The 27506-nt window shown below is 41.2% G+C and overlaps 1 protein-coding gene across 1 annotated transcript; it reads left to right on the top strand.

The window, feature by feature from the left end:
- The first annotated feature begins 10053 nt into the window (after positions 1-10053).
- Positions 10054-27324, top strand: si:dkey-16j16.4. The gene is made up of 5 exons (XM_041061131.1): positions 10054-10652; positions 17700-17781; positions 17975-18489; positions 22481-22534; positions 26028-27324. The coding sequence occupies exons 1-5, from the start codon at positions 10584-10586 to the stop codon at positions 26151-26153; spliced, it is 846 nt and encodes a 281-aa protein (XP_040917065.1). The 5' UTR covers positions 10054-10583; the 3' UTR covers positions 26154-27324.
- The last annotated feature ends 182 nt before the right edge of the window (positions 27325-27506 follow it).

Here is a 27506-nt window from a genome sequence, read left to right as displayed (position 1 = left end):
GCCTGCTACTTTACATAGTCGTACTGATGACCACAGCGTTGTTAGGAGTAATGTTATAAAACAGGCAGCCAGTGTGTCCTCCTCCCATCTGTTCTCTCTCCTCTGTCTCTATTTCGCTGTGTTCCATGACGCAAAGCCTGAGTGGGAGTGGACAAACCTTCTGCTCCCTGAGAGGACTGAGTGGGCTGCCGCCATCCGCTGTGTGCGCACCAGAGATGGAGGCAGAGATGGAGGTATATGATAGAGGAGAGGGGAGGGGAGGCATTTAAACAACAGTGAGTGGAAGCCTGAGAGAAGGTGACAATGGGAGATACAGAAAAGTAAATAATGGGGATAAACGGGGACAGGAAAGAAGAGAGTGAGCTATAGTACAGATTGTAGGACGGGTTTATTGGAGGGAGGGAGACGTGGATCAGTGAGAAAATGCAGAGAGAAAAAGAAGGGGTGGGGAGGAGGAGATGAGGGGATGAGAGCCTGATAATGGGGAGATAAGGACAGAGGAGCGGAAGCGGGTGGAAGACACAGACAGCGGGGAAAGGACTGGTCGGAAAGAAAAATATCAGGAATTAGAATGACAAGCCTTGAATGACATCTTGATGGGAAATGATTTTGAGAATGAAGGCTTTTCAAATTAAGATATTATATAAAAGAATGTAATTAGTGCCATTGGCTGCAGAGGCCAGTCAATGACTTCATTTACATACACATCACAACACAATGCAAGTGTTGCCAGTACTACACTGCAGTTCTGAATAAAACCTAAGCCTGTCTTATCTGCTCCCACGGTCTTCACTTCAAAGCCTTTTGCATTTTGACTAAAACTCCTTACTGTACAAACAATGATATTTATAATACATTCATATTATGTACTTTATTTAATTATTGCTGTCATTCTGTTTCTCCATATTGTAATTCTACTGCTGATGCTGTAGTAATCTGTAAACACATTCTCTATAATATGTCTGTTATGGAAAAGCGATCCCTCCTCTGCTGAGCTTCTCGAGGTTTTACCCCTTTTTTTTCCTCTGTCAATGGATCTTTTTTTTGTGGACTTTTGTTTTCCTTATGCAGTCTAGTTCTAATGAGGCATCTGAGAAATATGGATAAAGTTGGGCTATGTAAATAAAAAAGACTTGACTCAAGCTGATTATCTGCATCAGGCTCATGTGACGCGTGGGTAATAGGAACAGTATGCTCTTAAAAGTGCTCCTAACAGAACACAAATGTGGTCAAGAGCACGTATACATTATTATATGTTAACTTATGTTAACTAGCATACTGTATGTGTAGTGAAAATGAAAAAGTAGTTCGTCAGTTGCTAAATACTTCACTATATAGCATTTGGTGCAGGGAAGCATGTAGTGGATTTATCAGGCGCTGCCTGTTGTAGCTGGAAACAACAGTGATGAGATCAGTACAACTGCATTAAAATAGTAAAGTTGTGGGCTATAAAACCAAAAACAGCGAGCTCAAACACTGCAAAGCTGAGAGGAACTGAGTCAAGTGATGACTCTCTGGCTGCTTGTCACAAAGAGCCGCACGTGGCCATTTCTTAATGTAAAAATATTGATCTATGCAGCTTTAAGCATTTTATTTTGCTAAATCATTACTAGAAAGTAATTACTTGAATTGAGTAATTAAATAATGTACCTTTATCAACCTCTGTGTGTGAGAGCTACTAACTGATCTCCTCCTACATCTTGGACCTATAGTACCTCACTCCCACTTTTAGTGGTCTGTAATTGACACCAGCAAGCTAGCTAATCAGAACAGAAACAAAATGTGTGGTGAAGAAATATTATGATGCAACACCCTTCAAATAAAACTACTTTGTCATTTACTTTTTTTTTTTTAACTTTCAAAAAGATCTTGTGACAGTGGTCACTCGTTAATACTTAAAGCATCACACACCCGTGATTTGTTATCGAACAATGTGCAGGGAAGGGACTGAGTCTTTAAAGATGATTGTAGTCATAGAGCTATAAAAGTAAGTTATATACTATTACATGTCTGTAATGACCTGTGACCAAAAAACCTATTAGCTTACAAATATGTCTAGTTATTTTGTGCCAAGATGCAGTAAAAACATCACTTATCACTCTACATTGTGACCCATTATCATAAAATCCTTTATTGTTTTGTTATTGTTTTACATTATTTGTCCATTGACTGGGTGGCTTTAAATATGTAGTAATAATTTAAACATTTCCAGAAAAATGTTATGTCATGAATCGGTGGCCATCACAGTGACCTGTCTTCTGATCCCTCCCTCTCCTCCTGCCTTCTGCTGCTTATCTTTAGCAACTCGACCCCCCTCATGATCCACCAGCGGCTATTTTACAATTTGGCTAAATCTAGCTCTGAGGTAACAAGTGACACCTTCTGTTTCCAGGCTTCCGGTCGCTAGGCAACCTCAGCAATTATGCCTCTGCCAAGAGAGGGAAAGGAGGAAGTAGCACCCCGAGGCCCCCTGCCTCTGTTCATCTTGGCCGCGGCCGGTCCGGCTTCATCCTTCATCTAAGTGTAGTGCTTCCATACCAAGCCAGAGGAGCATGCTGTGTTTCCTACTGCTCTCATTAAATCAGCTCTCAGTGACTGCACCAAAACACTCTGCTGCCCCCTGTTGTTCACTGCAGTTTAAGCTTAGGACTGAAAGGTTGAAATGAAATTTTGAAAATTATACCAGTGCACTGACTTACACACCTGAGAGTAAAACCTCTGCCCCTTGTCCTTTTTTTTTTTTTTTTTTAACTCTAGTACTTTTACTTACCAGTTGTAATTACTAGAAACTTTCCAGATTAAGATTTTACCTAAAAACACATAGAAACACATTAGTTTATGGAATATGATGCATTACTATAGCTGAAACTACCCAGTAATGTGCAAAGTAATTAAAAGTAGCTCCCTCCCTTCAACATGTTAGAGCTTCAGTAAAAAATTAACACTGACAGGAGCTGCTCTGTTGAATAATGAGCAATTCTACTTTTGATACTTTGGGTATATTTTGCTGTTAATACTTATTATTAACAGCAGGGCTCCGCAACAAGTCTTTGCCCCAGGATCCCAAGCTAGGTACAGGTTTGTGTCATAGGTCAGAAATCCAGTAAGCAGCACGACCATGGGAACCTTACAGGTAATCAATACTGTGAGCCAGTTCAAGGAGGCTAAATAGATTATATATATTGTTTTATTATGTATGTTCTTTTATTGGCAGTGATGGATGACGTATTCCTATATTTAATTATGTAATAGAACAACCAAAATGCAAAAATACTCCATGGGTATTAGTAAAAGCCCTACATTCAAAAGTAAAAGTGGAGCAGTATTAACAGCAAAAATGTATCAAGAGTAGAATTACTGTACTCATTATGCAACAGAACAGCTCCTGTCAGATGCTGATGCATTAACATGTTGGTCAAGAGGGAGCTCATTAACTTCATATACTTGAAAAAAACAAAAACAAAAGTAAAATCCTAATCAGCAAAGTAAATAGTTACTACAGCTGCACAATACTTCTCTCTGATATATAGTGGAATAAAAGCATGAAGTAAACGGTAAGAAAGTACAAGTACATGCATCACAAAGTAATGTAACAGTCTATGTATATTTTTTTGTGTGTGTTTCGGTCAGTGCAGATGTAGAGGATCAGAGGAAGAATCTTCTTTGTAATGTGTTTATCACTTTATTTATCGTAGAGAAAATATTTTTGTTTTCCGGTGAAGACACTGTATCCTACCATGTCATTTTAGATCCAGTAACAAGGGCTTCTACCAGCAATCAAAAATCAGTGGCACTCTTTCAGGGCAACATGACCTAGTGGTGGACACACACACACACACACACACACACAAAATGATCCACCACTGTGTGGACATAGGTCAGCAATTGCATATTAATTTGACTTCTGCAATTGAGGTTGTGTTCCCAGAGTTTGTCTTCTCAGAAAGAGATGCCATATTTTCCATTCAGAGTTTCACCACATTTTGTTCCACAAGCATGAACATGACTGGAATAATACTCACTTAGAAACATGCTGCAGAGGAAAATGGGCTGTTAAAGGCCAGTGTGGTGTGGCTAACATCTTATGGAAAAAGGCTGCAGATGCGTATTTAAATTCTCACCCCTGGAGATAAATTTCGAGCATGGTGTCACTGAATGTGTGAACATTCACCTCCCTGGTTAAAATCAGATGAAATGGAACTTATGTTAAGGACTAAAATCAAATCTGTTCAGATTGCTGCTTTATGAAAAGTAGGAGAAACGCTTGTTTTTCCTCAGTGATGTCATGTGTTAAAGATCAACATAGTTAAAAGCACAAGACTGACTTGTGGTCAAAGCAGCTATCTTTAGCCACAGTATCTATCAGCTGTTCAACCTGCAACTTAGATCATTTCTCTTTTTTCCACTGGAGTCATCAAATATCTCAGTCAGTCATTGTCTCAGACCATTTCATGCTTTCATATGACACATACATTTGTGTCTTTTATGCAACCTGTTGTGTAAGAGCATAACGAGATATAATGTGTATGTATATAATATTTAATGTGTTATTCTTGTCATATGTTGGGTTCTAAAGCATCAGGAGTTTGTATTGTCCCCAAACAGAACAATCTGTGCATTAAATGTGGAGGAATTTCTCTGAAAGTTCAGAGATACATGTATCAACACCTAAAAAAAAAACAACATATTATGTGTTCTTTATTTAATCTGTGCACAATCAGTAATGTAAAACTGAAACTGTGTGGTTTTAGGGGGAGCTGTAAGTGAGCAGAAGCAATTCTCTGTGAACTCTGGATTAGCATATTTTCTAATAAGTTAGAGTATAATTTAAAATATGCCCATTTTAAACCCATGAGTCTAAATTATGAGATAATTATATTGCCATAGGTCTACAGCAACCTTTTAACAGCTTTAATATGCAGTACAGTTTCTCTGCATTGACGTAACGTAGGAGCTTCTAAGCCCATATATTAACCTTTTAACAGCATCTGTTCTTTGAAATGTCACTTCTTTTCTATTTTTCAAATATCTGGAGGGTATTTGTTTGCATTTCTCAATTTAACTATATATATATCACAGATTATACACTAAGTAATGTTATGTATACTGTTGGGAAAACATGGGAAACAGACCGAAATAGCTGGAAATCCTCTCAGCTTGAATGTAGCACAATCATCAGACAGAAACTGTCATTAAAAAAGGTTTGCCTACCAAAATACATTAAACATACAGTGTATTCTATGATATACATTTAAATGATATGTTACTAAAAATGTAAAGTCATGATCATTCAGTTCTTGATATGAGCAGCTGCCTAAACAATAGCCTAAATGTGAATGTAAATTTCCATCCCCAGTGGAGGGACTGCTATTTTAAACCCTTTATTCCTCCATTCATTTAAAAAAAAAAGAAAAGAAAATTTATCTCATGTCTAAATTTGACAATCATTCTTCCTGTAAGGGTGTGTTGCCACAGGCGAAGTGCACTGTTGAGTAAACAAGACCTGTGAAGCAATGGAAGAGAGGACCGGGGAGTGAGACAAGTATTGCGTAAGTCAGCCTGTGCTTTGTGTTTTTAAAACAAAACAGTGAAGAGAAAATAGCAGCCTGGGAGACTAAAAGTAGCCTCTCCACCACAGATGGGCCCCACGCTTTCCGCCAGTGGGTCAGTGGGTGAGGGAAGAGTGGAGGGGAGTGGAGGCGAGAGGAGAGGCTATGGCCGTACGCCGCTATCCAGGGGAGAGTGTGGGCGACACGGGCAGCAGGAGAGAGAAAGACAAGGACTTCCAAGGCCAAGTGGGCTGAGGTTTGCAGTATACACTGCTAAAAACAGACGCGATGACGCTCAGAGGTCAGCCGGCTGATTTGTCATCAGCTATTTCAGCAATGTTAAACAACTGACGAGGGAGAGGGAAAAATGTTGACATCACCCATGCATGCTCACATCATTTCTTGCCCCCACATTCTTCCGATTGTGCAATCATCAAGGCAGAGAAATCAAACACTGTTTCCTGGATTTAAGGTTATGCCATATTTGGTAACCGAGACAAAACTGTGCTGGTGAGTGGTGTCATAGCATCACCTTTAGGTGGTGTGTGGTCCTGCTGCTGGTCAGAGTGTTAAACCCAGGATTTTCTCTTCTCTGCTCTTCTGAAGAATTGTTTTCAGGATTGGTGAACATGGTTCTGTCCTCTAAGAGTATACTTGCAATGATGAGTGTCCGTGCTGAAACTCTGATGAACTCTTACAGCAACATCTCTTTTATTCACTGGAATTATTTAGACACAAATGTGCGGTAAATGACTACAATTCAAATGAGGAAGAGAGAAACATTTATGAGTGTTGTCCTTAACAGGAAATGACTGTTCCACCCTGTGATGCAACACGCTGCGTTAGGATAAATAACTGATGTGCTTTTGGCTTTTAGTGTCAGCAAAGAATGAACAAACGGCTCTCACACCCCTGCTCTGTACGGATCCCTAACACGTAGCACCTTTTCTACCTACACTCCACATGATCAGTGCAATATCACTGAGCTGCCAGCAGAGAGCAAACAAGACTACTGCTGACTGGAGCTACGTTTGCTGCGGCAGGCTCTGCAAGCATGATGCATTTCCAGTGATAAATCTACAAAGTGATCACTGGATAAAAATGAACTGGTCACAAGTCCAACTCCCCAAATATACAATGACAATTGGCAGTGCTGTAAATAGCTGTGCTGTCAGTCCTCCCTCTATTCACACAGCAGTCAACAAACATAAGAGGTGAACAAACTGTAACTACAAACTGTGCTCATTTTTGCCCTCACACTCTATAGTGGTTTACTGTGGCCTTGTCATTAATTGGGTGTCATTTGGGCATGACATGGTTTAACTTGACAAAAAGAAAAAAAAAAATCCACGCTTCAGAGTGGTTTTCACTTCATATGTACCTCAGGGAAACATTTTTTGGGGGCTTCTTGTCAGCTTGTATTTGTTGAGAACACGAAAAGCTAAGGAAGACCTTTCACAGAAGGAGAGTGCATCAATGGAAAAACATTTCATCCACATATATTATTTTCCCCTTTGAGAATGACATGTTTCAAATTGTTTTGAACATGACAAACCAGAATGATCATCCTCCAAAGGTCAGTGGTCCTGTTAGTAATAACTTGAACTTGAACCGCACCACAGCCACACGCCGCAGTCTAGAGGATTTGTGACTATCCTCGCAATCTAGGATCTTCTCTTTGATGTAATCCATTTATTCCCTGCCTCTAAAAGAATTTGAATGCTGCCCCCATGTGGCCAAAAATGTCAAGACAAAAACCCAAAGGGAATGAGTTTATAAATGTCCTCTGTAATTTGAATACGGTTACACATGATCAAAATCATAATGTACCTTTTCTTTTCTTATTGTTTTGGACAGTTTATATGTATTAGAAAAGCACACTCACACAGGTTATGCAGGTCATGGGTATTGCTGAGTCGTTGGCTATATTCAGTGGCAAATTGGATTTGCACTGAGCTTGACCAGGAGCCAAGTCACAGGTTCCTTGGAAAGTTTACCAGGTCATTGACCGGAGATTTTAAGTGTGAAAGCCTGCAAACACAAACAAGTGAGCCACAAGCCTTTAAAGGCACAGCAAATTGTTAACATTAGTGTTCACTGCTGCGCACATAAGTTCTGTTTGTTAAATGTGTTAAATGACTAGAAATTGTCTTACTTTAGTGTTGAATAATTATTCTTGTTCAGTCTAAAATTAGCTTTTGCATAAACGTATTTCTAGTAACAGCATTTTAGGTCAGTGGTCATAGAAAGAACAAAAACAAATGCTGCTGCAGTGCAGGACATGCGTGCAACATACGCACGCATGCATCGACATCTTAGAGAAGACAGTGGCTGCTGAGAATGACATCATTGAAACTGGATGCCCCACTTACGCCAATTACACCTGACGTGTTCTCCTTCTTCCTCTCTCTGTCTCTCTGTCTCTGATGGAGATTCTTGAAAAGGTGCAGTTGTTGTTGTTGGAAAGCCTCACAAATGGAAACATTAGCTTCTATTTAGATTTGGAAAGCTCCGTTGAAACAAAAGCACCCGCAACTGTTTCATGGATTCAGAGGGTTTACACACACCTCAGTAAAAATAACAGTCCCTTTATTCAGTACAATAGATTGGTTGTTATTGTAAAAATCATTCCAGACTTCAAAATGGACACACTTTGTCTAGTAGTATTTGGTCCGACTGACACTCCTCAGTGTTTGATTTGTATAACCGCCCACACTCTACATTGGAAAGAACTAATCCTCAGGGTACAATGCTCATGCATTCACGCTGTGATAATAACTTGTGAATTAACTTATGGTGACACTACAACTCAAAGACTCAGTTTCAAGTCTATTGAAGCTACTCTCCGGCTGAACCATAGTTTACAGTGCTCCAAAAGAAGGTCAATGTGACGTCTTACATGTTAAAATCATGTTAAAATGTTAAAACAAGCCAAAACAGTATTTACTGATAGTATTCAGGTAAAATGTTCCTGTTATCGCAAGCCCATAACAGGATATATGAAGGATGATAAGGCAGTAAAAGTTTACATTATCATTGAGATGCTTTGATACTGAGTCAAAACAAGCATATCTCACCATGCTGATGATCCTCATGCCAAAGAAAGAGTCCTTTAACATGTGGTAAACTTGGTGGTGGAAAGTAAAGTATTTGTTGCTCATACTTTATTTGACTGTTTTCAGGATGCAACATAATGATTCACCTGCAGCTCAGAGGGAAACAGTTGCACAGTATTTTTGACGCTATAATGATCTTATAAAACATGATGCATTGATTAAACTGCTCACCTGTATATAAAATACTTAGCCGCACCTCAACCTCACATTCCACTTACACAGCAAAGCATCAGTTACAATGATACTGCAATGACATAATAATGTGTTTACAGGCCATTTTCCTGCATTGAGTGCGTTTACTTCAAGTAAATTTTGTTATCAATATTTTTGTATTCTTAGATTGTGAATACAGGACTTTTCCCTGTTTTGAATGCTTTTTGTGTGTGATTCTGAATCCTTTCCCACTACCGGATAAAGGATAGAATGGGACACCTTTAGTCACTGTAATTAGCATTTGTAAGCTGAACTCAAATATTTATTAAATGGTTTATAACGCACTAAAATGTAAATGTAACCAGCTGTGTTTTACAGCTGTGTAAAACACAGCTGTAATAATACATAATATATCTTCACAGGAGACATTGTCTTTGTCAATAAACACTGTGCAGTGATAAACACATATAAACATCCTCATACTACAACTACACTGTAGTATGTTATAAATCATTTATTTAATGTTCAGTTCTTATAAATGCCAAACAGGGGGATTCCAATGAGAAAGCAGATAGATTGAATGACATGTTTTCAGTTTCACCTTATCAGAAGTATGGCCTGATATAAGTGTGTTTCTGCTAAAGGCAGACGCTGCTAAATGACCACAGACCTTGGTCACAGCAGGCTTTTGGACATGTCATTGCAGGAAAAGCACAGGTGTTACTGATTAACCAATAAACGATGTCTCCATTTCATTTAGGTGTCGCAGTAAACCATGTCACGAGACGGAGCACAGTCCCACCCAAACGAAGCACAGCCGTCATATTCATGTTTGTTATTACAAGTTGTTTTTTTTTTATCCTGTGACAAGTCAGTTGAATGGGTTTAAATGAACTTGAGAGCTTAGATGTGCTACTTTTCTTCTTCTACTTCTACCAATTCATAAAACAAACTGAGTAACAAAGTAATGGCTGCAAATTCCCTTGAGTCAAAAAGCAGGAGCTGACTGATCAAACCAAAAGCATTTTTCCGGCAGTAGACCGAGAGAATACGAAACCCTGAGAGTTTCTGTGTTTAAAAATGACTATCCTGAGCTAAAAAAGAGGAAGTAAACAGACAAGATAATGTGGCTTTAACTCTCAGCCCCCCTCCACGCGAGAAAAAATATGACATCACTCAGCGCAGCAGCCAATCAGAGGGCAGAACTCAGCGCTCAGGCTGGAGGAGCACCGTGTTGTGCGTTCGTGTGGCTGGCGTACATTGGGTTGTGTGTATGTGTGTGAGTGTGCGTGTGTGAGTGTCTGAATGCGAGCAAGTTGATATTATTTTTAATTTTCCCCCAACATCTTTGAATTAAGCCGTGGAAGTGGGCCGAGGCTGCGGTGAGTGAGTCGTCCTTCAAGACTTTTCACACACCGCAGCGCAGACTCTTAATGAAACTCGAAAAATATCAAGTTTGCTGCGCACAGCCTCTGAAAACAAGCCACATCTACGCAGTTTAACGAATTTCGGTGAATCATGTTTTTTTGTGACACTAGCTGAGTTGGAGCTAAGAGTGTGCAGCCGCTCACGGTGTTGTTGTTTTTGTTTTTGTTTTTTTGTGCTTGACATTTTGAAGTCAAGTGATAATCCCGTGTGCCCTCTTTTACATGTGTGAGGTCGCTAATGAAGTTGTAACCGTCACGTAAGACACAGTAGTAAAAAAAAAAAAAAAAAAAAAAACGTAATTCAAGGGGATAAGCCATAAGCTACTCAGAAAGCAAAAATGCTAAAGACGCTGACGAAGAAGCTAAGAAGACATTCACTCAATGAGATTCATCCTTTTCAACTGAAGGTAAGTTTGACTGAGTTGCTTATTTTTCATTATAATGCTGTTTTAACACAGTAACACAAGGCAGAGGTTGAGGTTGTCAGCTCACTTGTGCCGCTCTAAATGAACAGCTCGGTACAGCTGAGAAGAAATTAGCTTGTTTTTTTTTTTTGTGAACAGCGTGGCTTTACTTTTGTCTTGTGACTTGTTCATTTGTAGGCCAGTGGACTGCGCAGCTTAGACTCCATGAGCTCTCAGCTCATAACCTTGCATGGAAGGGGTTATAGTGAGTTTCATTAACCCACTCCCTCTTTCCCTTTCTCTTTCTCTCTCTCTCTCTCTCTCTCTCTCTCACACACACACACCTGTACAGTTACACAGGCTGCATACTGGACAGTCTCTGAGGAAACGGACAGCCTGTGTGTTCTGAAATCCAAGCATATGTTGTTTGGAGGTATTTTGTGCTTCTGAGCACCTCAACCCATTCATTACCATGTTAGAAGGAATTTACTCTTCATGGCTTACAGGACCAAGCCAGATGTTTACAAGAAGAAACCGGAGATCCACATTGCTACACAAACACATCAGCAAAACATGTGGCCTGTCGACACACATGGACACGTTCACTCACTGACTCATAAACTGGAGTTCAGCTGTTTGATATCTGAGAAAGTAAATCGGGAGAATAATGTGCCCACATTTAATGATCAGTTTTCTTGTGTGTAAAAGAAGATACTCATGGGGGGGAGCGGGGTCATTTAGATGTATACAAAGGCTTTAAAAAAGCAAACATTTCAGTGAAAACTTTATTGTTGTGAGCTCTAATTGTCCCGACATTTCCATCCTTACCCTCCAATTTTCCACAACAGAATCCATGTGAGTGCTCCTCAGTTGTTGCAGTTGTTCAGTTTGCATAATGCCTGTTTTGGTGAGTCGAAGAGTGAATTGTATCCTGCATGGGTCACTAAGTTGCTCCATCCACAACACTATTGTGCGCCAACCAGCTGTATAGTCGCATGGCAGCCATTTTGTTCCAAAGCGCCCCCCTTTCAAAGGCCTGGCCACGGATACAGGTGAACGTGTGCCATCCCCATTGTCTGCTTTTGTTTGTATTTGTTGCTCTGCTCAGTGAGAGGTGTTAGTGTGATAGGAAAAGTGAGTTGTGAGTAGTGAGCAGGTCTGGTGCCTACATCCTGCCCCTGGCACAACATCTCTTTGGGCTACGCCTCTTGAAACTGATACACAGGTTATATACAAAGGAACTCCCTCTGGAAACAGTCCTAATTGTTAATTCAAAATAAAAAAATATTAGCTATTGCTTAAAAGTGCACAGAACTGGACTGGACTTTAAACCAGTGTTGTCAAAGTTGTATTAGAGTTAGAGATATCAGAAATATTTGCTTGTGGGAATCTTGGTTTGGGATAATCCACAATGGATTTTGAGAAGTGTCAGCCAGCACCAACCAGTTTTGAATGAAGGAAACTGAGAGTTTACTTTACAGAAAGTTTTGGCCGTCATTCATATCAGTAACAATAGCACTGTACTCACCAAGTTTATGGCTGATATCGAGGAACATGGCAGCATCACCAAACAAGCAGTCAGGAAGTCTGTAAACTGTGATGAATGTTTGCCTTTGTCTTTCCTTCCAAATAATTGGTTTCCTGTGTGGGTTTGTTTAAAACACATCTGATTAAAGGAGCACTCGTGTTTCTTCACATCTTAGTAGTACTGCAGCGTTCCCAAATCTGAGAGTCCCAACTCACCCTTTAAAGGGTCATAGTTTTAGAGGCCTTTACTGTTACTGATATTGATATTTTGAGGAGTTTTAAAAACCCAGGTAATGATATATCAGCTGGTAGTAACTTTTTTTTTTTTAAACATAAAACACCTCATAAACAAACTGTTTTGATACAGATCCCCCAGTTGATTATTTTTTATTTAATTTTGACCAAGATACATACTTAGTAAGACATTTTACAGTGTAAAAATAAACTTGTCAGAGCTCTCTGTTGTAATAGTGACACTTTCTAAATGACCTCAGACCTAGTTCATCATTTCTATTGCGCAGTTTCTTGTTAATGATCGGTCGACACTGATGCAATATATCTACGATAAGCTAATACCGGCCAAATCCCATTTGTAACACCAACATTTTGTTATAAATGTGTTGTCTCTAAGTTTGAGACATATGGCCCCTGCAGCCTGAGAGCACATTTTGAAGCTGTTTTCATAGACTAAGTAGTTACTCCTCATGACAAGTTAAGTCAGATGCCTCGAATCAGTGGTGTGCTTCTTTAAAACGAATCAGCAGCAAGTACTGACGTTAAAGGTGCATTTTCAAATATAGTTGACTATTATCAAGTTTGTCGTTGTTGTTAATGACAGTGAACCAAGGCTGAGTTTCACAGTATTCTAATCCCATGTTTCTATTATTGATATCCACTGTTTTTATTAAAGATTAATTAAGAAAGATTCAGGTCCTGGCTTGATTTAAAGGCCTGTGGCAGGGGTCACTAGCTGACTGAGGACTGAATGACCATAACAGGATAGTTGACAGGGGACTAAAGGTCTCTTAGGCCCTGTTTAGAGTACCTATCCCAGGAGCTTACACTAATCAAGACTACTTTACTCCGCTATGGGGAAGATTCACTCGAGTGTGAGGGAAAGTGAATCAACCATCTCTGACCCTGTGTTGTCTGTTTGTATGAGAGGGGGAATGGAGTGTGACAGTGTCCATGTCTGTGTGGAAGGACAGAGCAAAGCTGATATGTGTGTGAACTGGGTGGTGTGTCTGTGTGTGTGTACGCTGTGACATTGCCATTGATCCAGCTTAGCAAGCTGCTCAGCGTTGCAAGGGACTGACAAGGATTTCATTCAACTGTTCTTGACACACAAACACACAACTCTTTGTCTGTCTTTGCATGTATGCACAAAAGCAGTTTTTATTCTTTGGAGTTCCATGGAGTCTCACTTTCACTTTGCTTATGTGTCTCAGCTGTCTGAATAATGCCACGTACTCTGCAGTTACTTGCCCTGATAGACACAGATGTAGCTCTGTAATATAAACAATAACGTTTAACTTTGCTATCTATAAACTATGAGGCTGTGATATAAACCTTAAATTTATGAGAAGCAGCATTTCATTTGTCTCCCTGACACTTAATACACTTGATATTTTCTGAGACTTATCTCTAAACACTTGTGGACAACATATATCACAGTTGATATTCTCTAATGAATGTAGAAATGTGAAAATATGTCTCAAATTGCTGTGTATCGCGTTGCATCATTGTAGATCTGATTAGCATGTAAGTTTTGAAGATTATAAACATGAATATACCATTATTAGGTCAGGGTTCAGACCCACTGTAAAAACTTGTGCACTGCAGGTCCATGTTACTGTCACGGCTGCTAACAGTCCAAATCCTTACCTCAACCATAATTTGAATATTTGTCATGCAAAGTAGTAGTAGAGCCAAATTTAGTAGCTGGCCAAGTTGATGAAAAAACAAACCGATGATTTACTTGAAGATAACATTTAAATGATAGTAATAGCAGAAGTAAATATTTCTTTTAAGCTATTACAGAGCTACGGCTAGTGCACTAATGTGGAAGCAGCAGCAGAGGGTCATTTAGCTTTTAAATGTCATTTTCACACTTGTTTTCCTTTTTAACACATCTCCTTCACCACGGTTTGTTTTCACTGGGAATGCGATGCTAATGACTAATAAGCATGTGGGGAAGGGTATGACTGTGGGTGGTCCTGGTTGAACATCTGATTGGGTTGTGTTTCATTATGTACTTTCTTCTTTGACAGTCTTTATCTTGTGGCATAAATATGTGGATTGTACGACTCTTCTCGGAGTATATGTGGAGGCTTTTGCAGGAATACTTCTCGTGAGACACCAGCACAGTGTGAATTTCACCCATTCACTTAACGGAGTCCATGATCCTGACAAATGCAGGTCCTCCTGGCCTAGTTCTGCGTGACGTTTTGTTTTCATACATTTCACCTGTGCTGTAATGATCAAGCTTTTGTAACTGTGGAAAATTAAGACATTACTGATTTGTACTTGGTATGTTGAACCTGAGCCCAGGGCCAAAATGTGATATCACAGCAACCTCAGCTTTGGTATTTTTTATCCAGCTTTGTACTTCTTATCAGGGCAGTACAACTGGAGTTGTATCGCTCTTTATCCGTAACTGACACTCCTGGAAACGCAGTATTGATGCTTAGCTGCGAGGATTATAGTATGAGGTGGCCTGTCCAGGTTGGAGTGGTGCAATCCGGGCTTAACCACAGCATTATACAAGAGCTGAAACAAAGAATGAAGTGAAAGTGACAGGAAACGTAGCAAGAGGAAATGATTGTCCTGTGAAGTCTTAGAAGTAGAATTAATCAAGTGAATTAATTGGATGAAATCAAGTCCAGCTGCTAAACCTGTATGTAACTTTTGCAGACTATGAGTTAATTATTGTGCATCAGTGTAGCTGGTGACTCTAAATGTTATTTACCTTTCAATTATAGTATATTTTGTGCATTTTAAAGTAACATTTCATGGAAGCGTCCATCTAAAACCATATTTTCGGGCTGGAATGATGGTACCATGGTAGAGTATGATGGCGAAACCCTGTTATTCCTTCCTTTTAGGAAAACCCTGCCATCCCGTTTGACCGTAAAACCGTGATTGTTGTAGCTATGCAATATGTGGTTCACTGAAGAACACGTGGAAAGTTTTCTTTCTCTCTCTCTCACAGACTCACACTGCATGAAATACAGATACCATTTGTAACAACAGCTGCTAACATTCTGATATCATATAACTGTGAGAAAACAAATGTCATGACATCCCTCACTTACCCACGGACCCAGGGTCTAAAACAGCATTGGCAGTGAAATTTATTCAAATATTTGTTCATACACCTAGTTTTTGCATCACGCTCCCAGATGGGATTTGCATGGTTGGATTTTTTTATGGTCTGTTGGCAAAGACCTGGTTTGCATAAGTGGTAATATCTCAGATAGTGTACTAGCTATTCAAGTGGTGTTTAGTGTTACAGTGATAATAGTGCATCTGTGTGCCAGTGAAGTAAAGAAGTCACAGAAAGTAGAAGGCTGTCATGTCAGGCACAAAAACACAGCAAAGCTGCGTGTTGTGGTTCAACACAACGTGTGCAAATGTGTGTGTGTGTGTGTGTGTGTCTGGGACGTGCAATTATTACAGCATATTGTGACAGAGCTTGAAACACACGAACAAGTCTTGTACTTCACTGTTAGACTTCAACCCATGTCCTACAAGCGAGCTCCACATGTGCTACAATACATTTCATGTTGTTCTCTGATCCATCAACAACAGCCTCTGAGGCAGTCCCCAAGGGGAAGGAAAGGCCAAATCGTTACTGTCAGCTTATATTTGCCTCCTGTTGCACAGACAATGATTGGTCTGTGGAGAAACATCAGACTTCTGGGCCAAAAGAAGCACGATCTGAGTCTCTCTCTAACTCTTCCATCCTGTTGATTTCACTGAGCACGAATACAGATTTCAGTGTCTTGAACTGAACTCACGTCTCTGCTCAGTACAATTAAGACTTAAAGTTCCTGAACGGCCAGTGTAGCTTCATTCTTAGTATCCTGCAGCAGTAACTTGTAATAGGATTTCAGCTGTTTCATGGATGCTGCCCAACAATAATTCACTGGAGTGTACAGTGTAGCTGAAGCCCTGAGTCAGCCACTTGCCAAAATACATTTCCTTCCCACAGTTATTCCTCAGTGTGATTTTCCTATGGAGTTCATGAAGTGATGCAGTTTTATTTGGGAGAGTCCAGGTTTTTTTTTTTCTTCATGTGCACTGGCTCTGGGCTTGTTCATTGAGAATCCGTCCCACAGCTTGTGTAGCATTGAAGAGCAAAACGGCTGCAGTCAGGCCTCATCCAGATAACTTCAACAACAGTGTCAGTACGTGAGATCTTACTCTCACATGTGAAACTGTGTTCTTTACTGTGATGTTTGATACCTTGAAATTTGCATCTTAGGTTGGTGATACTGTGATAGTTGGTCATGATCGGACATGTTGTCACATTTTGAATGCATAACAATGAGACAGTTAATATTAAACTGGTGAAAAAAGGTGGTGGGGGGAGGGGGGTGACAACTGCAGGATGTAATTTCGATTTCTCCAAAATAATATACTGTTGAACAGTTTGTGAAACTATACATTGGTATTCACACTATGAATTGAGTACTGTCTGCCCCGATCGGGTTTTGAGGCCCTGGCTCCTCTCGCTCTCTTTTTGGAGAGCTTCAGAAAGAAGAGGAGGTGTGTGTGTGTGTGTGTGTGTGTGTGAGTGAGTGTGTGTGTGTGTGTGTGTGTGTGTGTGTGTGTGTGAGTGTGTGTGTGTGTGTGTGTGTGTGTGTGTGTGAGTGTGTGTATTAGAGAGTAGAAGGGAGGACACTGTATGTTTGTGTGGTTGTATGTGTGTAAGCATACACACACACACACGCACAAGCACAGATGGCAGCTGCTCAGCGAGGCCTCTGAGTGGTAATTACTGAGTGTGAGGCGCATTACTTAACTCTTAGCGTTGCGGTCTGCAGGGTATCTGTATTGTTGCTACTGCTGTAGACAAGGAATTGATTTTAAAGAGACAGGCTGGTTTAGGGTTAGCAGTCTGCACTTAGACAACACCACAGCTCAACTTTGTGCCTGCTGTTTGCAAACATCTGTTTTGTAGAAATGACCATTCTGCATTAACATGGAGATTAAAATATTTTTTCCCATTATTGATTATGTCTTTGTTGCAGATTCTAGTTTGTCTATGTAGTGAAACTAAGAAAATATTGCACACAACTCAGACTTGGGAATCGGTTCACCCTTTTTGTACTGCATCATTGAAATTGTTAGGCGTATTTTTTTTATCCTTTATTGATTCAATGAAAATAAAACCAGATTAAATTTTGACTTAAGAAAAGATAAGAATTTGGGGAAAGTAGAGAATGTATGGGGTTAATTTTGCCAGACATTTGTAAATGACATATGTGACCTACAGTATAAGCTCAATCCTTTCTCCAGATTTCTTACCATGGCAGTGGAGAGGGAGGGGAGAGTGATGACTCAGAGGGGGAGAACCAGGAGCTTGCACAGATTGACAGAGGTATGTGCCCAAACAAATGATTTTTATGTTGTAAATAGATAATGACCTACTCCATCATTCATTTACTCTCACTTATTAGAATGAAATGTTTCAAATCAGCAGGTAATGGGTTTGCTGATAAGAGCGTTTGCGTTCCTTTGCATCTGTGTCTCCACCTTCTCCTTTGACATTTCCTGTTTATCAACTCCTCCAGAGAGACGGAGAAATTGTGCCCTCACCCCCTTGGCCACCAGCCAGCAGCACAACCAGGGTCCCCTCTCTCCAGCTCGGTTACGGCGCCTCCGCCTCCTTTTAGATGCCAATCTGGATCGTCACTCTTCAGAGGAAGAGCTTGAGCGAATCAGCTGCGGTGACAACAGGAAGTGGGTGTCTGCACTTCCCCAGCGCCACAGCGATCACCACAGCAGCGCCTCCAGTGATGAGGAGGTGCGGGACCTCTGTGGCTGTGGGTCACCGGCTGCCTCTGCCAGGCCACTGGTTGAGCCAGGCGCTTGCCTGGCCGCCTCCCCCAGTCCTGTGCTCTTCAGCTCCAGCCCACCACGTAGCCTAAAGCCACCGTCCATGCGCTTTCAGCTGCAGGTGGTGCAGCCAGTGGCACGGCCCATTATTCTGACCCACTTTGATCAGGCAGCACCTTACAGAAAGTATCGGCACAGTTACGGTGGAGAGCCGGGGAGACCCAGTCTGGACCTGGAGAAAATGCAACAGGTTAGTAATCCAAGCTGTACTTACATACCTCATGACCAGCACCAACCTCTGCCACAAACAATATCTTACAATATAATGGGCAGATTTCAATGAAACTTGAAGTAATAACCATAATAGTCTAAGTTGTTTGTTCCGTCTAGCCTGAAGAATTATACATCAACATAATGTAATAATTTAGTAGTAATGTCAGATCACACCCATCTTGCATGGTTGTGATGCTAGAAATAAAAAAAAAAAACAAAATCTGTCCAAAGAGAAACATATGACCTGCCTCAAAACCACCTCTGTGGTAGTTCCTGTTACAGCAGGTGTCCCCAGGACCACATTTTGCCCCACACACACACACACAGACAAGGTGAAAATGATACCAGGATATTTAGCTTGGACAGCACCGTAATTCTCAGTTACCAGGGTCCCAAATAAACTAACGCGGTGCACTTTGCAACACCTCCGTTATTTTTATTGAGAATGGCTAATTATGTATTTTCCTGTGTTACATATAATGATGTGCTATCTGACAAGGTGTCTAAAAACCATCAACTATTTCACCAATAGTTGCAGTATATTTCAAGCAATAGCAATACAATCAGCCTCTGTCATGATAGGTACGTTCTACTAAAAATGTTAAAGGCACACAACACCAGATGAGTCTTGCTCTGCCCCCCCGAACAGCTCAAACTGTTATGTCGGGCCGAGGATTTAGTCCAAAAATACAATGATGTCCCCGCGGTCTACCGGACTACCCTCCACACACACACACACATAGCCACACAAATGTGCACACTCGCACAAGCAAACAAAGTCTTCCCTTTCCATAGCCGGACGCTTGCCACCACGGTGGTCTGGCTGGAGAGGGATGAAGGAGAGGGAAGCACGGACGGCAGATGTCCGCCCTCGTTTCTCATAAAGGCTGGCGAGCGAGGGGAAACGATGGAGGGGTGGAGGCAGAAGGAGAGGATTAAACAAACAACAGAAAAAACGACAGCCACTAATGAGTCATGGAGAAGGTGGTCCACTAATCATTAAAATCCAATAGACTTGTTGGCCCACACCGTGGATGGGAAAGGGTGTGTGTCTCAATGAGTGAGTGTGTATGTGTGTGTGTGTGTGTGTGTGTTTGCAGAGGGAGAAACTGCAGGTTTCAGGGGTCCATATGTCCATGGGGTTTTTAGAGGGAAAGAACAGATGATGAGAGACAGCGGGCAGCAATGAGAAGGGTGAAGAGGAAAAAAAAGGAAGAGAGAGAGAGAGTGTGTGTGTGTGTGTGTGTGTGTGGGGGGGGGGGGTGAGGGGGGCTGGGGTGCGCGTCTATCATCCTGAAGGTCTTTTTGTGTCTGCATGTGTACATCCTCCAGTCTGTGAGTTTGTTGCTGTATCTCTGTGTGTGTGTGTGTGTGTGTGTGTGTGTGTGTGTGTGTGTGAGTGTGAGTGTGTGTGAGTGTATGCACACTCAGTCAAGTGGAATGGGAGGTGCTGCAGGGAATACAATAGGGGGCCTACAGAGGTAGCTAGCAGACACAGCTCCAGTCTCCCATTAACCCTTTAACTGGACAACTTCCACACACTAAGTCTGCACCAACTCACACACATCATGTCATTTTTTTCACAGATGCTCTTCTGGAGTTTAGACTGAAGAAAGAAAGATGACTGAGTTGGGTCTTAAAAAAAAAAAAAAAAGCACAAAGCATTTAAAGGTGTTAAAACCTTGAGAATTCTTTGCGATATGTGTAGAAGGAACGGTGGTCCAACATTTTCCATGCTGTGCTCCTACAGATTCAATTTAGATGCCAGTTACTTCAGTTATTTCCTACTGGAACCCCATAGGAGAAATTTTCTGTTGTTACATCTATGAATTTCTGAGAATTTACCATATTGCCTAAAATGTTGGAGCAGAACTTCACAGTTGTCACTGTTACACATTGTCTCCTTGATCTAAGGGATATGGAGAAATATATTTTTCATATGAAACTATTAAATTAAGTGTTGCACAAGAAAACATTTTTTTAGATTGAACTGTTCCCTACTTTGTTGGTAGAAATGTTGAAACAATGTCAGAGTCCAGTTGTGGTCCTCAAACCCCCTCAGTGGACACTACTGATCCAGGACTATCCAAATCCACTAAGCTTGCAAGGCTTCCACTCCTCAGTGTGACCAGCATGAGCTGCCACCTTAGTCATACATTTGTTTATCTCATAATTTTCTTAAAGGCAGGGTTAAAGGGTCAGCGGGATGTTTTAGTCTCTGATTATCCCTGATGCATGCTAATCCATGACCAATTGCTCAGATGTGGCACTGCCATCGTTAGTCTGATTATTGTGGAAGAACAACTGTTTGTGAGGAAGATGCTGCTTATTTGAGACACGTCAGACCTCTGCAAGCAGATGTTGCAGTTCTGCAAAATATAATAAGAATAGTAATTCAATTGACCATAGCAGTATTTTTACATATTGTAAGCATTTTGCAAGTTTAACTTACTTACAGTCATTTACCAAGCACAACATTTTTATATATTTTTTTAATTTTCCTACTCATTATTTCTATTTCTAACCATTTTCATTATAGTATGAAAATCAAGTGGCTGAGATGTAAAACTTAATTGCGACGAGTAATCTCTCTGATTGAACATTATTCTTCGTTTTAAAATAAGATTACAGCTGTGTAGTGATGCATTTAGAAGCGCAGATAAAAAGATCAGCCGGTGTGTTGATGTTTCAGGGGTAAGCCTCTAGGTCTGAGACAACTGTAAATATTAAGACATAAATACTGGTTATACACACACACACACACACAGAAAATATTTTAAATGAAACACCCCTGAAACAATCTTAGAGATAAACTGAAACAGAATTCCCCCAAAATCTAAAGAAATGGAAAATCTAAATATTTTCCTCTTTGTATTCTTCATGAATAACCACAACACTCAAACATCCAGCCAAAACAGTTTGCTAGTTGGCAAGTCATGACCTGTTGGACGTGTGTGTGTTTCTGTAGTTTGGGGTGTGGGGTGTTGGTGAATAACAGAATGATTCTGCTGCAGTCAGTGGTGTGTACGTGCAGAATGAAATTATAGAAAGACAAATGTATGTATCAGGTTCATGGGAGGTTTGTAGTAAACTGGCTAAAATCCATTATTCAAAGTTTATGATAATCACGTTTCCAGTTAAACTGAATTGCTTAATCACTTGTAGTGTTAATAGTATATCTTGGTTAGCTTTTTTGAGAGGCTGAATTTAATACACAAGTAGAAATTTCCGTTTCAAATTCTTGTTCGAGCACCTCGCACCCAAACAGACTGTAGTCCCATTGATAAAAAAAAGATAAGGGCTGGTAGGAGGTGAGCATGAGGGCAAGTGCACACCAGCTCTCTCCCACATCACAACAGCAGGAGTCTTGTGTTTCCATTCTTTCCTGCTCTCCCTTCCCCCTTAGAAGCTACCTCCCCAACTCGAGACAATTCGATGATTGTGTGGTCCCTCCACCCCCACTGTGTTTTTTAGAATAGTGGAGCTGCGTGGACATGGAGGGGAGTGGGAGACAGGATATTGCATAAGCTTCACTGACCGACTGTTTAGTGAGACAGCTGGATTTGCCTCACTTCCTCGATCACCCTGATTCAGTGTTAATTGACTGTCAGTGCTCACTCCTTACCACATCACACGGTGTGTTTCTGTTTAAACGTAAAGATTAGTGTTCAAATAATGGGTTTCAAATGGTTGAATTTTAGTAAGCACGCTCACTTAGAATCAACATTCAAATGCACATAAGCCTGACATGAGCCATATTCAGATGATCTTTTATTGAACATTTTTACTGAACTGTACAAAACAAATTGTGCAAATTACACAAGCAGGCATATTTACACAGTTTTGGGATGGTTACACACAAACACACACACACAGAGAGAAGCTGTTGCAGAAGTTTTACTTAATGTTGAGAGAAAGGAAGTGAATGCTGTTTCATTGCTGTCACTGTGCATTCTTGTTCTCCACAGAAAATGCTGCTGAAAAAGAACTGCGGAGGGAAAACGCGGACTATAAAGATTCGGGTGAGTTACTTTCACAGCAAATGAACAAAACCCTCTGTGGTATTTTGTCATGATGATTGCAAACACTTTGGTGGTTTGTTAAAACCCAGTTGTGATGGCTGTCATAAAGATAAATTGTTCTATACACATGGTTTTAATTTGAACACACACACACACACAGCATTTCCTTTTATACAGACACATAATAGACGGTCCAGATCAGGTTGTCCATTACAGAAATGATAAGGTTGCAAGGTTGCCCGGCCCCTGTGAACAGCCGGCCCGTCTTGTTGCCAGCGCCTTGATGTCCATCCAAATGCATACTGGGACAGCATCTGGCAACAACGTTTGTTCCCATGCCTAGAGCCAAGCCTGAGACGTCTGAAAATCTGATAGCACTGTCAGATTCCTTTTGCAAACAGCAAACCAAGCTAAACACTGTTTACTGCAGCGGTGATACCTAAGACAAAGAAATAAGGGGAAAAAATGTGCTCCTTGCTTTTTCAGGTTTGTTTGATCTCTTGATCTCACTCAACAACCTTTAATAGCCCAGCTTTCCACTCGTACCATTAGTGGTCTTTAGTCGCCTAAATAGCTTTGTAAACAGAGAGGTATTTTCCCAAGATTGTGTCTCTCTGATCCTCCTGTAAAGTGGTTTTTCCTGGATACTATGTCCAATAATCATCCACCAACTCAGCACTGCAACTGCGTATGGGTGGATCTTGTTTGTAGTGGGTAAGGAAAGCATGCTGGAGAGTCGACTGGAACAAGCCTGGGCATCTTGGCACAGAGCAGGGTACTCCAGAAGGATGCACAGTATGGTGAGAAAAGTGACGTTATTATCACGTTGTGTGGGCTAGTGTAAATGGAACCTTATCACACACTTGTTTATGGTCACAAACACACACACACATACACACACATATATATACACTGTAGCAGCATCTAGGTTGCTCCTATCCTCCATGTAGGTATGTATGATCAGTGCAACTATGTACATAAACTGAGAGCATTTATGAAGAACAAGTGAGAGATGGAGCTGAGGAGGAGGAAGAGGAGGTGGAGTGTTGTGCGGTTCCCTTGTGGTGTATTTCCAGGGATGAAGTCATTTTCCATTTATAGCCTGGCCGGCTTGCTATCTGTTTAGCTCCTCTGATACATAGAGATATTGCTCATTATCCTCTGTTCTCGCTGGTGTAGCTGGTAGTGTTGTTGTCCCCGTCAGTGACGTCTGTGGGCATTGGGCACATTCCAGTTCATAGATTTTTCTTGAAGTGAGTACACAGTGAGTCTTTGGATTGATGAGCCATTTGGAGGCTTGTGTTGACTCTTTCTTCCCTTTGTGCCACTCCATACCCGTCGCTCTTTCCCTGTTACATCTTTTCTCTGCTGTTACCTCTCTCTTTCTTTTTCTCGTTCCTCTTTTATCTGTCAACCTCCAGTTTCCTGGCCAGGATCCAGAAGAGACACTGGATCTGTATGGGGCCCCGGCTTTGAGACTGGATTCAAGCTTTCGAGCATGGGAGTTGTTAAGAGGGTTGGGGAGGTCGATGATGGTGGTTGTGTTTGTATTTTAAAGAGGGTGGGGGGTGGAAGCAGTAGGAAAACATAGCTTTGGCTGCTGCTGCTGAGGCCTTCACCCCTCTAGGGGTTGGAGGTGAACAGGAGAGTGATGAGAGCTTCCCAGGCTGTAGCAGGCAAGAGTGATGGCGTCTGGTTTCAGCCACTGTAAAGAATGGGCGGAGAGGAGGGCGAAGATTGATTGAGGTGAGGGGAAATGGTGCAGATATGGAGAGAGAGGACTGAACTGGAGGAAAATGTGCTGCATACCCGTTTAATTTCTGACTGAGGTAAACTACAGGGCTTTGATGTAACTGAAAGATGTTTTTTGATCTTAGCATGAGAACAAACAGATGTTAAAGGAATGGTTTGACATTTTGGGAAATACGCTAACTCGCTTTCTTGCTAAGTAGTGTATGAGAAGATGATGCTACAGCCAGTAGCTTGTTAGCTTAGCTTAGCACACTTGACTTGAAACAGGGGACACAAGATTTGGTGTTGTCACACTTTAGTTTTTGTATAGATAGGTGTTACCCTTGGACAGAGCCAGGCAAGCTTGTTTCTAGTCTTTGTGCTAAGCTAAGCTAACAAGCTACTGGCTGTAGCCTCATCATCAGTTTTGCTGTATTATATAGGAAAACAATCAACAAATAATAACACAAAGAAAAATCCAGTTAGACTTGGTATGGGCAGAGTTTTAAGGCTTTTGTGATCAGCGAGGAGCAAAAACCTGATCGGCACATCTCTGATTTGTGACTGAGCCCTATGACTTTTTTTTTTTTTTTTAGATGTTTTAACTCAGCTTTACAGCCGCTGCGTTTAATGTCTGCACAAACTGAGGGCCTTGTACTTCTGGGACTTGTACTTTGCTTGACCCTTTTGGGCCCTAAATGTCTGTCATACTGCAGATGTGACCACAGAACAACTCTGCAGGGACTGCTAACATGGATAGGTAGCCGTCCTGATGTATGACTCTCCCCCGCAGTTGGACAGACTCGCAGCTACCATATGGAGAACATCTTAACAGAGCTGACATCTATCACTGTAATTTGTTCTTGGGCTGCGATTTGTTTTTCCACATTTCATTTTTTTTTTACTTGTTTATAGTAACATTGGTAGATAAAACATCTCAAAGTGGTATTGGGAATTGTTGCTGTGTTACAGTGGCTCAGTTGTCAGTGCTGAATCCCTGAAGATGTTGGCTGAAGTCATAGCAACATCTCACATGCGCTGTTAATGGGGCTTTTTTTCATACACACTGATGTCACAGGGTACTTTTCCAGTAGCAGTGGGCATCAGTCCGTCACAGGGATGCATCTATCTCAGTCCTCAAAGAGGTGATTGGTAAGGGTCGACACAGAGAATATACAGCTATCCTTAGAAACATGTTTTTCCATGGGATCAGCTCCTAATTACAGTGAATCTGTCCTAATCTTTCTCAGTCCACCTTCTCACTAACTTCACTCCCCCCTCAGCAGGCTCCGGAGAAAGTGCTGCCTCACTGCCAAATCCAACAAAGTCATTTCCTGTCGTTTCCTGTAGGGAGGAAAATGACCAGGGCTAATTTTAGACAGAGGGCTTGTAGAACTACGAGGAGCAAGGTTTTGCTCAGAGGGGGGGACGTCTCTGTGAGTGGAAAAGCATTTATGTCACCAAACCTGCAGCGTGAATGAGAAAAAGCCGCTGTGAGAATGTTCTAACGAGGTGCAGTCACTTTCCCACCACTACCGGTCTGCTTTTCAGTCGCTTTCCTCACAGTGACACAGCCAGTAAACCCAGTGTCACCAGTGACTTGAACTCTTGTACACTAACTGAGCAGTAATAGCATAACTCAGGGACAGCAGGTAATCCTCACCTTATACATCCGACAGAGCTCAAAAGCTGGATGAACCCAAACACCTACTTCTGACAGATCCATGACCACTGTTCTCTCTCTCTCTCTCTGTGTTCTCAGAATCTGACAGGAAGTCGTCCTCCGCCCAGGTACACTTACGATCCCTCCATTTTCGCCTTCCGCTCCTTGAGCACAGTGCCCCCCTGCAGTCCGCTGACCTCGTGCGAGGATCCTCCCTGTTCATAAGGAAATTCGTCCACTGTCAGATAATGCCGCCCCCCCCCCCCCCTCTTCATTCCCAGACAGCTGCTTTTGTGTGGCTTCTACAGCACGACCAAGGAATGACTGTTATGAAACTGACCGCTAGAAAGACATTTGTTTGATGGTCGGACTATTGCACACTCAGGTAATCCCACCCTGTAAAGCTGTCGCTTTGATCATTGTTCTCCATGTGAAATCAGCAGGAACCTTTGGAGAATAAAACGGCCTACACCACAACATTTCTAAGGATTCTTCAGGTATTGCAAACGTATAGCTGTTTCTAAAAAGAAATCCAGTGATTGGAGGAGGAATGATCAAGAATCAAAATGCGGACTGTGGACCAGAGGTGGTACAAAGGGACAAAGGCCAACCAATACGAAACTTGACTTTAGTTTTGGGTTGGATCAGTTTCAAGGGAAATAATGTGCATGTAAGACAATCAAATGGTTCCAAGGTTTCTTCCTTTGACGTGATTACCAGACATCTTATATACTAAACATGGCGAGGTGAGTCATCTGATATCTTGTTATTGTTGAGATGAACATAGACAGTGGTCACATTTGTCTGTCTGAAAAACTACTTTGTTGGATGTGTTATTGAATATGCAGGTCATGACGAGCTATAACAAACATGTATGACTGTAGTTGAATAGTAGACCTTTGATGATGTACGTTTCTTAATGACTTTGTCACTTTTAGTCCAGGTCAGAGTTCAGTTGTATCCTCTTTCCTTGCATGAATTCCACTGTTTTGCAGAAAGAGAGGTATATATGGAAATAAGGAAGTATGAGAATAGTTTGCTGCACATTTGGCAAGTGTAATTGGTGCTGTGTTATGCATAGCCTACTTGTAGTGTGCCATTCCCCGCCCCCCCCCCCCCCCCTCCCAATATTTTACCTCATTACTTTCTAGGTAGAAGAGGACCACTGGTACATCTAAGACAGCCCAGTGTTTTCTAAAGATCTCTTAATGCCTTGAAATCACATTCCTGTTGTATCGAATGAAACTTGAGGTAGTTCTCAGCTCTTGAACTGAACTGATTAATCGATTAAACACAATGTCACCACTGTAACTAAAAATTTCGCCGAAGTGAATGTAACATTGTGACATGTTTTCGTCCATTGTTGCACAAAATGAATCAATAAATGCCCTGTGGCCTCTTGTTTAGGTGCTGATTTTTTTTTTTTTGTTTGTGTGTGTATATATTGGAACTTGTGATATAAATATAGACAGGTGGCAAATGAAAGGGAAAACCTGAATAACTGAGTGAATAAACAATGTACCTGACACGTTAACACATGGGTGTTCACACTCTCCATCACATCATCCACACTTTTCT

The sequence above is a fragment of the Toxotes jaculatrix genome, chromosome 17 (genome assembly GCF_017976425.1).
Source record: "Toxotes jaculatrix isolate fToxJac2 chromosome 17, fToxJac2.pri, whole genome shotgun sequence".
NCBI lineage: Eukaryota > Metazoa > Chordata > Actinopteri > Toxotidae > Toxotes > Toxotes jaculatrix.
This window is presented reverse-complemented; position numbering and strand designations above follow the sequence as displayed.

What these genes read in the sequence shown, in the direction of transcription:
- si:dkey-16j16.4 (XM_041061131.1), top strand. Translation starts at nt 10,584, where the DNA reads ATGCTAAAGACGCTGACGAAGAAGCTAAGAAGACATTCACTCAATGAG. An exon ending in TTCATCCTTTTCAACTGAAG is followed by an intron (nt 10,653 to 17,699) that starts GTAAGTTTGACT and finishes TCCTTTCTCCAG; the next exon opens with ATTTCTTACCATGGCAGTGG. An exon ending in CGCGGACTATAAAGATTCGG is followed by an intron (nt 22,535 to 26,027) that starts GTGAGTTACTTT and finishes CTGTGTTCTCAG; the next exon opens with AATCTGACAGGAAGTCGTCC.